Source organism: Anthonomus grandis, chromosome 13 (assembly GCF_022605725.1).
Source record: "Anthonomus grandis grandis chromosome 13, icAntGran1.3, whole genome shotgun sequence".
NCBI classification, from domain to species: Eukaryota; Metazoa; Arthropoda; class Insecta; order Coleoptera; family Curculionidae; genus Anthonomus; species Anthonomus grandis.
The window spans coordinates 13,225,949-13,242,173 of NC_065558.1; the positions used below are offsets into that span (position 1 = coordinate 13,225,949).

At 27.0% G+C, this 16,225-nt stretch overlaps 2 protein-coding genes across 2 annotated transcripts in view; one reads left to right on the forward strand and one right to left on the reverse strand.

The window, feature by feature from the left end:
- LOC126744211 (neural-cadherin-like) overlaps positions 1-16,225 on the reverse strand; it is a 232,507-nt gene that overhangs the window by 121,127 nt on the left and 95,155 nt on the right. The gene's annotated exons all lie outside the window — the stretch shown is intronic.
- On the forward strand, positions 5,983-6,701 carry LOC126744214 (putative nuclease HARBI1). The gene is made up of 2 exons (XM_050451574.1): positions 5,983-6,106; positions 6,163-6,701. The coding sequence occupies exons 1-2, from the start codon at positions 6,082-6,084 to the stop codon at positions 6,669-6,671; spliced, it is 534 nt and encodes a 177-aa protein (XP_050307531.1). The 5' UTR covers positions 5,983-6,081; the 3' UTR covers positions 6,672-6,701.

Here is a 16,225-nt window from a genome sequence, read left to right on the forward strand (position 1 = left end):
ATTTAGGCTGTATTTTAGCGAAATATTAATGTTTTCTGCTTTTAGCATAAAGGGCGACTGATAAAAGTGCATAAAAGCTTTTATATTTTGAGTAATTTATTTATTTAAATTATTATTTAGGGACAACGAAATTTTATCTAAATGAATTTTGATTAAAAAAAAGTAAAAACTATTCCTACTAGTTTTTGACATTTTGTACTTTGAAGTGAATGATTATCTTAAATACCAACTTTGTTTTTGCATACCACTGCGTAAAATATACGATAGTTTCAAAACTTCAGCTTGGATTGTTTTAGTCTTCAGATATTATTTCTAGGGAATATTTTTTTCAATAGTATTCAATTATTTAAATGAGAATATTTCCACGAGTCTTTGATATTCTGGACTTTCAAATGAGTGGCCACCTTAAAGATAAACTTTGTTTTTGGACATCATTTCATAAAAAGTATGATATTGCTGAAACTTCAGCTGAGCCTATTTTAATCTCTTTTTAAAGAATAATTTTCTTAATAATATGCTGTTTATTTGATAAGAATATTCCTAGTTTTCGATATTTTGGACTTTCAAATGAGTGCTCGCCTTAAAGATAAACTTTGCTTTTGTACACCACTGCCTAAAAGGTTCGATAGTCCTAAAACTGAGCTTGGACTATTTTGAGCTTTAGACTTCTTATTTCTAAAGAATACTTTTCTCAATATTATGCTGTTTGTGTAATAACAATATTCACACCAGCTTTAACAAAACAAAAAGAGCAATATGATTAAAAATTAAAAATTTAGTACAATATATAGAATGTGTGGTATACAGTGTGTCCAAGATAAGGATGTCTATCATGGGGATCTCAGCAGCTATAGGAGATACGAGGTTGATTAAATTAGAGAAAAGTTGCGCATTTCAAAGCCTAACAATACGGCGTTTAGAAAGTTTTAAAATTTTGAGTAGTAATATTTAAAATAGACCTATAAATAAGTAAAACTGCTATTTAAATTAAACAATAATAAAAGAAAAACCAAAGGTATTATATACAAAATAGTTAAAAATTTTAAAATGTTAAAAAATTCATCAAGACTATGATATGCCTTAGGTAATAAAGGTGATTTTATCTTTTAATATCTAATGTTTGTTCAATATATAGAGGAACAAGACTGTAAATATTTTACAAGAATAAACATGAAAATTATTATAATATTACATTATTATATATGCATATAACACGCCATTAGTATTATATGCAGGGAATATATATAATAAATATATATAAATGAAAATGTATATTGATTAGAAGCCATGTGTACTAATAATATTAATTATAATGTATTTTTTCTATTTATATTTTATCACGCCTACCTACTAGTACATTGGTATTAGCAAAAATAAAGTATTTATATTTTGGAAATAAACGCACCAAAAGGAAACTCTGAAATCAAAAAAGATCTTAAAATTTAAAATTTCTTATTTAAAATTCTTTTATAAATAATAATGTAATTAATAAATTTCGGATAAGGGAGGTGGGAATTTTTTCAAATGTAAAAAAGGGTTGACTTGGGTTGGGTTTCTTGTAACTCTTAACCCAGTAGAACATAGGTATCTAACTGCTTTTTTTTAAATCACAGACATAATGTTTATTGTCCCTTGTTGCATAAACTCTAAAAAAACATGCCATAACAAAGATGCGACTCAATTAATTAAAGAAAAGTACACTGAACGTGTACTCACTCCTCCCAGCTGCAAAACATCCAGAGGATAATTTTTATGCAAGATTAAGGAAATAATCTTTGAATACAAGGCGACCATCAATTACATGCCAAGGAACTTACAGGTTTCTTTATTTTGCAAGGGGTCTTCTTCACTAAACATCATGCCCTGCAAGTCACACTTAAACATCTTTTTGAAGCATACCACTTTGATGAAATCTTAAAATTCTCAAAAACCTTAGCTCTAATGTAATTTGAATCTTTATAATTTCATCATATGGTGCTATCACTAGCCAACGGAATAGCTTTTCCTTGCTATCTCAATGAGCCTAACACTAAACCTTAAGATACTCCAGACTTAAGGGATCTAGAATACCCAAATACTGTAACTCCCTGAGTACGATGTGATAGACAGGATTCCAAGCATTGCAATACATCCTTTAAACCATATTTTATGAGCCTATACAGCAGTATTCTGTGATCTATACAATGAAATGTCAAATGCCTTTAGTAGATCAGAAAACACTGCTGCCGCCGACTCTCCAGAAATATAGAACATATAGAATATCTCCAGAAAGCTAATCAGTTTGAACGCCAAATTAATTTTTAGATGACATATTATATTATTGTAAGAAAGACAAAATTCTGCTTTTTGCAGGTTTCTCAACTATCTTGGAGAGGGTAGATAAAATAGAAATTGCAAAGAAATTATAAGACTCATTTACATCGCCACTCTTATGACAAGAGGAGCACTGACTCTTTTAAACATGTAGGAAGAATGCCATTATGCCTGGAATTGTTTATGGTAGAAACCAAGGCATTCACTCAATGCTGAGTTAGACAAAGGGTAGTACCTTTGAAGATATTCCATCAGCTCCCAATGATTCAAGGTTTAAGGTTTTTTTAAACTTTGAACTGCATTCTCAACTTCGGTGAGATTAACACGATAAAAGAAAAAAGAATGTTGAAACTGACACATACAATAATAATTAACACAACAATAATAATTAAAATATATTATTTTCTCTGTGGCTCTGATTTTTTTTTATAAGAATGCCTAAAATCAGTAATAATTGACCAACCATGACACATTTAAACGATCACTTTATTTGTATATTTGCACAACTTAGTTATAAAACTGAGGTTTTTAGCCGAAATCCTGAGACCTGTTGTGAATCGTGGTTTTCTATTTCTCATTTTAAGCCGTTTATTAGGAAAACACTGATTTATCTTATCATATAGCACATGAAAAACTATACTGTCGCAGAAGAAAAAACATTCAAATTATTTCTACTGAAAACTCTTCCTACATAATGAGATAAAGACAATACAGTATTGCATGGAATCTTAGCAGGAACGGCTTCATGGTCAGAAGAGAGTACTCTACGTGACAGATTAATAGTTGTTGCAGCTAAGGATGCTAAACGTGTAGGAGAAAGAACATGCATTTTTAAGTCGTAAGACTCCAATATACTTAAAAGAGAAGTACGATGTGGCAAGATAACAGCAGTGAAACTAATATTCATTATATATAATGAAGTTACCAGCCAGTATAACTTTAGAGCTTAGAAAACAAGAAATAGTGCCGACGTAACTTCAAGCATCCGTAGATTTAATTTTATATGTTAATTTAGTTTTAGTAAAGGATTATATAATATTTTTTTACACCTAGGCAGTTGTATTAATGGTTCATTTTGAAAACTTAATTAATACTATTATAATAAATCAGTGGTTTAAGCTTAAAATGCAGCCAACGGGTTCTACTTAAATAAAGTGATAAAATAATATTAAAATTATCATGAAAATTAAATTATATTATGAAAATTAATAAATATAATTTACAATATTACAAAAAGTTTTCAAAATAATAATACTTAACTTTTTACTCAATTCAGTTTAAGTTTTTCTTAGTGTTATTATTTAATATATTTTAGATTTATATTTGCACGAATTTTTATTTTTCAAATGTAATAATTAAATTAAAATTAAGGACAGTTATTAATTTTTTTTCAACAATTTTTACTCAAGTAATTAAAGTATCATTTTGCTTTTGCCCAGTCTGGGTAGCATCCAAAAATAAATTTATTCAATTTAAATAATACGCATAAAAAAAATTTATTTAAATTATTTATATTTAAATAAAAATTGCCAACTACTATATTATAAGAAGTTCATTTAATTTTTAATTTTTTTTTTCACTTTTGGGAAAGTATTTTTTTTATTCAAAATTTTAGGTGTTTATTTTTTAACTTTACATGCATTGCATTTTTCTTAGTTTAGATTTACAATAAAAAATATTTTTTGCTAATACAGGCATGATTTAAATGAATAAAATAAAATTATTATAAAGGAAATACTTCTTACACTAAACTCATAACGCCTATATTATTATTTATTTGAATTTTTATTACCAAATAATTAAAATATTACTTTAGAAGAAGCTGCTTATACCTCTTTAAAATTAAAAAATATATCCTGAATCAAAAAAATTATTCCTAACACAACATAACCTAAAAACCCATCGTCACACACTAACATACGACATATGATAAAACCGCTATGCTAGCTATAATAGGCGATCGCGATAGCTGAGTAACAGCTGGACATACACTGAAAATCTGTAGCAGCTGTGTTAACGCTATAGTTGAAATTAGAGCGCTGATGCCAAACTGGTGCAAAAAGCTGACCTCATACGAAAAAAAAAACATTGTTGATCCTATAATAAAATATTTTCATCTCAAATTCCTTCAAAAACTAACAGGAGATATTTTTTTAATTTCTCTTTTTTAAGTTTATAAGTCGAATTGCATTCAATTTAAACGATAATTTGGCCAAATTCAAAATATAGTCGTTTTTCTATAAGTTACATAAGAACCCGGGCACCAGATGGAGCCTAAACCTCTCGTAAGATCAATATATGGCGGAGAGATATTGATTATGTAGCGCCATACAGTGAGCACTAACAGAATTAAATTGATACCGAGGAGGCTGCAGTAAAGATCGGGAAAATAATGATTTTCTGGCGACCTCAGGCGGAAGGCTTTGAAAGCTTTTAAGTGTTCTACTTTAAACAGCTTTTCCAGATGTTATGGTGAAGGAGCTTCAAATAATAATTATTGGATTAATTAACAGCTATTGTCGATCTCATCCTAATTAAAGAGAGTGCTTGAAATCCACGTAAGACAGCTATCTTTGATTGACAAACGAATAATTTTGTGTCCTAATTCAATAACAGTAATTAAAATAAAAAAACAAATTCGATAAAAATGTAAATTTATGTTTTAATTTAATGGAAAAGCAGCAAGCAGAAGAACAATTGGTTAAGACAAGGCAGTCACATTCAATAAAGAAAAAAATAATTTTTCCATTTGAAACAATGGAAATAGTTTATTGACATATTGTTATTTAAGGAAGGTAATTAAAGTGGATAAAACTGCTATATTTAATTACCAAGAGTAATTTTCTAATTTTTTTCAATGAAGCTAATTGAAAAGTGATAACAGAATTCGATTAGTAAATGATTTTTTTTTGACTAGCAAGATTTGTATTTTTAAATGTTACTCTAATTAAAAGATAGACAAAAATTAATTTTGTATTCATCATTTAAAAATTATAATGGATTGGGTGAATGCATTCATTTTCAAATGACAAAAAAATAATTGTCTGTCATATTTCAATATTGGTAATTAAATAAAAGAAAAATAGCTGCATTCTATCTATAAAAGAACTTTTAGATAAATTTACCATATAAAGTAGATAAAGCAGATACTTTTATGTGCTCAATTGACAGAAGAAGAGTTTTGTGTTCTAGTTTAAGAAAATCACTAAAAAAAGAAGACGCATTTAATTAACACAAAAAATTAATCTTCATTTTCGGAACGATAAAACTATTATTTTATGTCCTAATAATGGGTGGAATGCATAAAAAGTAGTATATGCTAATGCTTTAAGTATGTACTACATTTCTAAAGTTTATACTACACTAATGAAGCATTTACTACTCTCTGTAGCATATATAGAAGAAGGTGCTATGCTTTGGAAGTATCTACTAGTTATAGTAGTATTTACTACAGTTTAAATGAAGTTGGTGTTTGACAAACTTCGGCACCAGCAATCAAAGTGTTTTAGTAAAAAATGGCAGTTTTTATGGATGTGCATCGTCAAAAAGTATACAAACAAAGAACAGAATACAATAATGATGATTCATATCGAAAATTATTTAGGTAATTACCATAAATTTAATTGATTTTTCTATCCCAATCATCTAATCACGCTTTGCTATTTTAGATTTAACAGAGAAAATGTAGAGTGGCTTGGACATTATTTTCTCCAAGATGATAATGAACCGGTGGAAACAAGGGGTGGAGCCCTGTCACCGACTCGGAAAATGGAGGTTTTTTTGAGAAGTTTAGGTGTTTCTAATAAATTAACTTTGTAATTTGAAAAATTTAACTAACTTTTCTTACAGGAGATCCTGGATTTCAGCAAGGAGTTGGTGTTGATCTAGACGTCAATCAAAGCACTGTTTCCAGAACCTTAGCCACGGTATCTAAAGCAATTTATTCAAAAAGAAACAATTGGATAAAGTTCCCCAACACTAACGAATTGCTTAGAGTTGCTATTAATGAGGGAGCACGTGGTGAGCGAATGCCCAGGGTTATAGGTGTTATTGACTGTACCCATGTGAAAATAACAAAACCATCTATTCACGGTGATGAATACGTGAGCAGAAAAGGGGTATGCTCAATAAATGTTCAAGCTACTTGTAATGCCCGAGAAATGTTTACAAGTGTGGATGCATCTTGGCCAGGCTCCGTACACGATAGTCGAATTTGGCGAAACTCCATAGTGCATGGAATTATGTATAATAATGTGCATGAAGCAGCTTTATTAGGTGATGAAGGATATGGTGTTGCCCCGTGGTTATTGACACCATATAAAAATCCAACTACACCAATGCAAGAAAATTATAATTAAATTCATGCAAAGGAACGCTGTGTCATAGAGCGTTGCTTTGGTCAGTTAAAACGGCGTTTTCCAATGCTTCAGTATACTTTTCGCCTAAAAACTGAAAACATTCCGGAACATATTGGAAGTGAATTTGTACTTCACAATATAGCTAAATATCTACAAGATCCATACCTTGATTTTGATCGAATTGAGATGGAAGTTCAGCATCCCAATGAACTAATGCCAGAGGGTAATCAAGCACAAATTCGAAATCAAGGTACACAGCGCAGAAATGAAGTTGCTGAGTTTTTATTTCGTAATGATAACAAACATACCTAATAATTTAAGTTATTATTATTATTATGATAATTATATACTAAATAGGTAACTTATGAAATGTTCAATAATAAACTAAGTATAAAAAAGTAACAACTAAATAAACTAATTATTTCAATTCTAAGTTTGTGACAAAATATCAAACTATAAAAGAAATAAATGGATACTACACCTCATATTTTATTTAAATTATGGGTTCATACGTAGATTTTATATTCCTGTTAATAAGCCAACATGTCCGGCCTAATTAAATGGTCAACTAACTGCTCACCAGCTTTGGCAAAATTTACCAATGCAATCGCGGCCCGTTCCTGAGCTTCGGCTGAAGACTGTTGAGCTCGAGAAGCAGAAATTTGGGCTTCGGCTGCTTCGATTTGTTTTCGTAGACAGGTCTTTTGTAGTTGAATAAGTGTCTCCTCCTTATCAGCTGCTTTAGAACCTTTAGGTGTCATGACTTTAACTTATTTGGAGCCAGATTTAGAACTGAGGAAGTCATCTTCACTGTTTTGGAAGGAAACATCAATCTCATTGTTTACACCGGCCTGACATGCACCTGGTACTCTGTGTAGAACTGGGTTTTCTCCTACATTCCATAAGTCGTAGAATTTTTTTTGCCATTCCGTCAGTACAATTCTTTTATTTCCAGTTTTTTTCAAGTCAACTATTTTCTTAGCTTTTGTTTTCATGTTATTAAACTTTTTCAAAATTTATTTTGTGTCTAGGATTTTTCCCATTATTTTAATGAAACCAGTTGTTAACTTTTTTAGTGCATCTTCTTTTTCGTTTTTAATTTTTGGTGTCATCTTTTTATCAAATAAAATTTGATAACTTTCAAGTAGAGTAACAAATAATACTTATTAGTTTTTATCTTGTCCTAGCTCTTTTGTTGCATCGGAATCTGAAGAATCACTCATAGATAAACCAGTATTATAATCACTGAACTTTTAAAAAGTTTGACTCCGAACCGAATTACACAAACACACTTAATACTAATAGACGCACTGATAGAAAAACGAGTTTTGACAATTGTCTTGTCAATTTTGAGAACTTTGACCCGCGCTTACTGCGACACTAGTAGATACTTTTCTCTTAAATAGTAGGTACTTCTGTTGGGCCGTACAGTGTAGTATTTACTTCATAGGCGAAGTAGATACTTTTATGTAAAAACAAATGATACAAAGTAAATACTTTTTAGCGAAGCATTAGCATCTACTACTTTTTATGCATTCCACCCATTGTTACTTCTTCATTTAAGAAAAACTAGCGAAAAAGAAAAGCAACCATATAAAATTAACGCAAAAATAATTTTCTCTTTTACTTCAATAAAGGCAATTAAAAACATATAAATGAACAATAATAATCAAGCAATTATAATAATTGGTCCATATAAAGCAACTGGGGCAGATACTATTGTATCTGCTATAATTGCTTTACAATGTTCTGCTACAATTATTTGAAAAATTTACAATTATCAACTAGTTTATCAGGTAAAGCAAATGAATTAGTTCGATCAATGTTATTGAAAAAGTGCCTACATTTCATTAAAAAAATAGTTGTTTTTTTATCAGTAGTTAACAAAAGCCATGTTAGCTAAAATAGATGGATTTATCACATTTGATGAAGTACACAGTTTTTTTAATTATTTATTATGATATAACATGAATGTTTACTTAGGTATAGTAATTTATTTATAGGACATAAAAAAGTTAGTTATTTTTTCTATTACATTAAACAAATTATTTTACCATCTGAATAATGAATGTAATTAATAAAATAATGATGCACTAATTAATTAGTAATTTACAATTTTCAACAGTGTATCCATATGAAGTAATTAAAGCAGTTACTTTCACATTTTAATTTAACGACAATGATGAAAAAAAATTAACTACCCATATTCAATTGACACAAATAAATTCTGTTTTGTATTTTATAAAAATAACATAAATTCAATAAAACTGGTTAAAAAAAGATACCTCTATCACACTCGATTGAAAGGACCATTTTTCTATTTAATAGTATGAATATTCATTCAGGAAAAGTAATTCCTTAGGGACAAAAAAAAGCTCAATATTTCAAAACTCCATTTCATTTTGACGTGACATTGTAACTGTTATATCCCGTAACAATTTCGCTCAGAAGTATATATTTCTTTGTACACCTGTCTTGACCCTATTTTCCAAAAAAGAGCTGCGTGACAAGAGGAATATTTGAATCTAACAATGATATTCTTTGACAGCCAGTATTTGTTTTTCGAAATGGTTATTCATAAAATATTTTATAAAAGAAGTTTATTCTTAGATGTGTTGTCTTTTTGATGTTTAAGGGCGGGTTTCAGTGAGGCAATATTTCACACACAGGTCGTTATATCTTCATAAAATCGCGTCGGTTCTAGTTTTCATTTATATGAATTACTCCTTTGAGCTCCATATAATAAATAAGAGACGTGCGTTGTATATGAATTTATTTCTTGAATATCATATCAAAATAGAAAAATTTATATTAATATGAATGACAGTTAAAGTAAATAATATCTTTTTCATATTGGATATACGTAATTTGATAAAAGACCCAATAAAAATATTGATCCTAAAGGGTTTTAAAAATTTTCTGTAAAAACCAGAACCAGCAAATTAAATTTTTTTCCATTATATTTCCTTTTCTATAATTTTTTAGAAAACCCGAATTTTTATTTTGCATGGAGGTTTTTTACCATTCAAAAGCCATTTTAATCAACTCGTAAATTTCCAACTTTATAGGGAAAATAATAAAACCGTCGATTGTAGATTGCAAGTTTTTCCGTCATAAACCCTTATTTTATTTTCCCGAATACATTTTGAAAAATCGATTTTCAAGTATTGGGCTACTTTGAATTAATTTTCTGTTCAGAACCAAAATAATCATCTATAGATATTTAGGTGAAAACATTTAGTTAAAATAGGTAATATCTATATTGCACCCACTGATTTGTAATATTTAGCTACTAGGATACTAAATATTCTTAAGACAATAATAAGTTTTATAAAAGCAACCCTAAATGAAAAAATAGTTATAGATTAGAGGTGTTTCTATGGAAGATTTTCCTATAATTTTTCTTAGTATAATATGTCAACAATTTAAAATCAATAATTTTAGTAATTTTTTAAAAGCCATTCTGGTGTTAATAATTCAAATTCAGATTTCAATTTGCTTACATTTTCTAGCCAACAAAAAACTAAAACTTTTGGGAAAAATTTTAGTTTCCTATGAAAATATTATAAATTTCTAAGAACTCTATAGAACCTGAATAAATATTTAGTTGTCAAGCATTTTTTCAATTTATAAAAATCCCGAATTATTTTTCTTTCCAGGCAAACTTACATAAGATATATATTTATTTTTTAAGTAACAAGTTAAGTTTTGTTAAGGGTGCTACATCTATTTAATCACGGAATTAGGATTAGGACAAGTACGAACAGTAGGAAAATTTGAATTAATTTTGATGTCATAAACATTTAATTTACTTAAACTTTATATTAGGAATGACTAAATTTTGTTAAAAAAAAACAGTCTTAAAAAAAGAAAGCTGTTTGTTATTGCTTACGTACTGATTTATGTCACCGTCCTACTAATCTTATTACGATCCTACTAACCCTACGAATATGGATTAGAAATTGGCCAAACCCTTAAAAGCTGTTATTATATAATTATATTTTTCTAATCAGTATATATGGTTTAGAAATTTAGATTATTTAATAAATAAATTATATATAGATTAAAAAAAAACAATTTTTAACGCAGTCTAGACCGAACATAATCATTTAAAAATAATGGTATAATAAACCCCAATACAGGAGATACTATCGTAAGATAATTAGTCAAAGTACTCCCCTCGGTGTCTATTTAATTATATCATAAAAGCTTAAACTTGTATTTCCCTGGCAAAATTTTAAGTCTTAAAAAGTTGATTGTAAAATTAATGAAAAAAAATATTTAACCATCAGGATTTAAGCTTATAAATTAGACAAGCCTATAAAATTGTTAGTGTAATTACAAATAATAAGATCAATATAAATACAAACAATAAATCAGTTTCTTTTCAAACGGGTATTTTTATTAATAAATAAAAATTATATAATGTGTATCATATTATATATAAAAAAGTAATTTCTATGAAGCGCCGTGGTTTTGTTTGGGGTTGACACCACTATATTGTAGAGTTGTAAAGGTTTCTTAGGAGATGTTGAAGATTAGATTACATTAAACCGACTAATATTTATTATAGGGAAGATTCAGTAACCTAACTCCTTTAACCTAAAACCCAAATAGTTACTGGTTTTTAAGTTTGACTATTAAGAGAGTATAGGCTAAGTTCAAAGATCATTTCATAAATTTCGGATATAAATTGATTATTATAAATGATTTGGCTGTTTTACAGTCAAGGTTGCAAAATATGGACTCGGAACAGAAATTGCAACGTTTCACTCTGATAGAGTCACATATTAGATATGACTTACGATAAACAATAAGGGTTTGCCAAACATAATCTTTTTAATAAAAAAGTCAGTACGAGTATAAGGTGTCTTTGTCTTTTGCAAATTGCTATTTGTGTTCTCTTTCATCCCCTCTTATTTTGGAATCAGCTGTATTGATTTATAAATCTAATCGACCTATTACTATTGGTGGACATGTGACTTGGCAGGTATATAATCTACATCTGCCCTTTTCTACTTCTGTTCTTATTAATAAATCATATGATATATATAAAACTGAAAACTTAAAAACTCCTTTTGAACCTCCTTGGTTAATAGTGTGTGTTGTAGTTCTTAGAATATTTGTGTCTAAGGTATCTATCTTACATAATTTAGCACTGCTCTGTTCTATGATAATTGAAAATTTTTAAAAAATGCCTGATGAAGATTTTAACTTTACTTTGTAAAGTTAATTAATGTTACAGAAGTTTTCTAATTACTCTGGAAGATGTTCGGAAAGTGTCAAAAAAATTACCTAATCAAACTATACAAGATAATCAATTTGCTTTTTAAACATTAACGGATCAATTAATCCATCGTCGTTCCAAAACACGACAGGCGAGGCTGATTACAACCCCCTCAGTTGATATAAAAAGTGACTGTTTTAAAAATTAGTTTTGCCGAAGGGATTTATCTATTTTGTTGATTAAGAGCTGAGCTATTTGTATTTTAGGAAATAAAACGACGACGGGATTATTATTTAAGATAAACAACAGTTTAATTTTGATTTATGTTACATTGTTTGTCTCGGACTCCGGGAATGATAATAAGCTCGGTTATTTTTGGGGAAATTTTTGGTAAATGATTTGAGGGTAAGGGAAGAAGTTTTATCGGCGGAAATTTGTCTTGGAATCTGAGATGAGACGAAAACATATTTTTTTCCATTTTTCTGGGCATAAGATCATCTTTAGGAAAACGTTCTTTTATACACAATTAATTTAAAGAAATAGCTTGAGGTTTAAAAAAATAGCTATTTAATGAAAAAACAACATTTTCTGAAGCTACTATTATATATAGCTTCAGATACAAAACTCTCATTATCGGTTAAAATTAGTAAAAAGCTTAAGATTTCCAAAAAAAAAACAATACGAACTAGAAAGACATACCTTTGATAAAAATGTCCTTTTATTTATTACATAACATTTTTAAATTTTACTTTTTATTTTACGTTTTCTAATTCGAGTTTAAAATTTTATTTTTTAAATTTTACTCGGTTAATTATTAAAAAATTGTGCTTTATGCTTTCTATTTAACCTTATAAGATTCTTTTTTCTTAAAGTTTTTTTTTTCAAAAAAAAATCTAATTTTTTTCCTTTCTTCTATTTTTCTTCTATTTAAACACTTTTTCAAGAAATAATTTAAATTAATTAACCATTTTATTTAAATATATTCACAAGTGTAAAAACATCGAACATTGAAAATATAAATATTTAAATAAAATGTAAAATTTAATATGTTTTCATATTAAATTTTTAATATATTTTAAAACAGTTTTCTCATTTAAGCTTTAGTTGTCTAATATTTTTTATTTTTTCTTTTATTTAATAAATTTCTAAAAAAATTTCAAATATAATAATTTACTTAAATTCGTTTAGTTTTCACCAATATTATATTTTATATCCCATCATAAATAAAAAATTAAATAGTTACATTTTTCAACATAATTAAAGGTTTTTTTCAAAGGTACAACTTAAAGTTCTTTGTATATTTAATTTGGTACACATTTAACAAAAATCTTAATTCAATACAATAAAAAATGATTTAAGATTTCAAAATGTGATTCTTTAATTTATATTTAAATTTTCCATTATTTTTAAGTGTATTTTTTACAGAGTTAATTTTTGAAAAATTGAGTCAACAATTTCATATGTTGTTAAGAAAATAGTTGTAACTTAGACAAAAACATCTTAAAATTTCTAAATCCGTTTCCTTAATTCCCTATGTTGTTTATTTTTTTCCTTATTTTTTAATAAAATTTTAAAATATTTATAAAAGTAATATTTTGATTCAGAGGACTCAAATTATGTGATGTTCTTTTAAATTATCCTTTTTAATTAATTAGTTTATTTCATATTAAAACTAACATTTTTTACTTATTTATGTACAATTATTCATGAAAATAATAATTATAAACCAAAATAAAAAAAATTATTTATAATTGAAAATTACTTTTGACTTACAAATATGTATAATATTAATTCAAAAACTTAACGATGGCATCATGGGATTAAAAGGAATGGAAGGTCTGCCACTAAATCAAATTTTTTTTCTGTCCACTTATTTTCATACCATAATTACAAAAATTCATACAGAATTTTCTAAATTAGTCATAAAGTTCACTAAAACTATTATTTATAGCTTCTGATTCTAAACTCTTTATTATGATTAATGTTTATTTAATACTAGTACAAATGGGAAAACAATTTAAAATTTAAAAAAAAGAACAATACAAAAATCAAAATAGTCTAAAATTCATATATTATTTAATTTATTTAATATGTACCTTTAAATTGTTTTTAAGCTAAACAACAGAAATAATTAAAATGTTATAAAACTTAATCGTCTTAAAGTCTACAGAATTATTAGAAATAAAAAAAATAAATAAAATATAAAAAGTCAGAGTCAAAGAAAGTAACTACGCATAATTAAAAATATTTAAACTACAAGGAATAAAAATACAAAATTGGCTTTTTAATTCTCCTTTAATAAAGCGTTAAGAAAATTCTAAATTTAAATCTTTATTATACTAAATTAAAAATTTGATGTCGGAACTAAAAAATAAAAGCCACAAAATATAAAAATTATTAAAAGTTGTTGACATTTTCGTAACAAGAGTTTCATAACAAAATTTCATTTTCAAAATGTAAAAGCTTAGTACCTTTTACGAATTTTAAAATGTAAATTTTAAACTAGTTTTAAATTTTTATTATTTTTATTTTTCTCTCTTACTCAATTTATTTTTGAAAAATTAAATTTTTTCTTCAGACCTTATTTAAAATATATTATTATTTATTAATGTTATATATAGTTTCAAATAAAAGAGAAAATAGGTTAAGATAACTTAGATTGCAAATATTCAAATATACTTCTTAATTCTTGTAACTTTGTTTTTTTTATTTTAATATATTTCTTCCAAGAATTAATTATATATATTTTTTTTAAATAAATATATATGATTTTTTTAAATATGAAATACCGAGTTCTTTTTATACTTTTTTTAATTTATATTACTATTGGGCATTGTGATAGACATTAAAAAATAAATAAACAAAATAAACTTTATCTTCTTATTACCCTTTTTATTCCGTTTGATTTCCCTTCAAACCTATTTATATATATCAGACATACGTAATTGTTAAAATATATATATTATATTTTATATCATGCTTTTTAATTCATATTCAAAAAAAAATTTTAAAGTGTGATTTTTTAATTAAGTTCATTCTTTCATTCATTTTCCTATTTATCTTCTAATTAAGTAACTTTTGAAAAAAATTAGATTTCTTTTTTAGTCTTATAAATGTATTTATTTTAATCATATCTCTTCTGTTATAAAAAAATCTAAATATAAATAAAATAAGTTGTAATTTAAGTATACTTTCATAAACAACCCTAATTAGCTAATTATATTTATTACAATTATATTTAAACTAGTATGAATAAACAATGCAAAGAATAATAGATAATATGATAATTACAGAGGGAAATTTCTAATTAAAGCATAATCTCGACTAAGTTAGTGTTGTTGGTCTGCCGTTGGTTGCGGTTTTGCTATGTCTGTTTCGCAAAATTGTATGCTCTTTATTTTCATATATTTTTATTTTAGGTAAAATATAATGAGTTTTCATTTTAGTAAAACTGGAAGATTCCAAATGTGAAAAATGACAGATTTTACCTATATACATGATAAAACAGATTTGGGTTAACAGATTAGGCTAACTTTAAAGTTTTCCTATTGAAATACCTTTTTGTCTAACCGCTTTTCGGTTTGATTTCAAAGAACATCAATACATGTAACTTTTTAGAGACCAAATTTCTATAAACTAAATTTACTTACTCAAAAAATTCGATGAAACTGACATCTATGCTGAACCTCATATGCGGTCTCCATTATTAAATAGGCCTGCTTTTTTCTGCTTTTTTTACCTTTACTGCTTTTCCTTTTTTTCATCACATGTCACAGTATGGATACCTCAGATAAACTAATGACAGATCACACAGGCAACAATATGGGTATTTATAATTAACAGTTTACTAGTGACACCTTATTTTATAATTTAAATTTAAATATAAGTTTTACGGAACGTTACACTACAGAAAATTGAAGTGATAAATAAAAGTCACCACGAACCTTGAAACCCACAATTAGGTATTGCAAGAACATGCACAAATTTGGCGCCCAACATGGGACCCTCTAATTTTATTGACTTTGGATTATTTGCAGAATTGCCTTATATTCTTAGTTGATCTTTACCTAAATGGCTTCGCATATATTAATTACAGATGCTTAAAGGCTGAGCCAATTGACATGATATTTCAAAATAGCTCTGAGGTAAAAAACATTCAAACCTCTCTCGTAATTCAATTAGGTCACTTTATTATTAATGTTCCATTCAATTTCAATGTTCAATTTTAATGATGAAATGTGATATTTATGCAGTATAAAGTTGATCCTCATTAATAATATCTTAAGATTTCTGGACTATACCTACGTTACCCGTTTGAAAAGAAACT

Coding starts and splice junctions, on each gene's coding strand:
- LOC126744214 (XM_050451574.1), top strand. CDS start 6,082: ATGGAGGTTTTTTTGAGAAGTTTAG. Junction 6,107..6,162: donor GGTTTTTTTGAGAAGTTTAG/GTGTTTCTAATA, acceptor CTTTTCTTACAG/GAGATCCTGGATTTCAGCAA.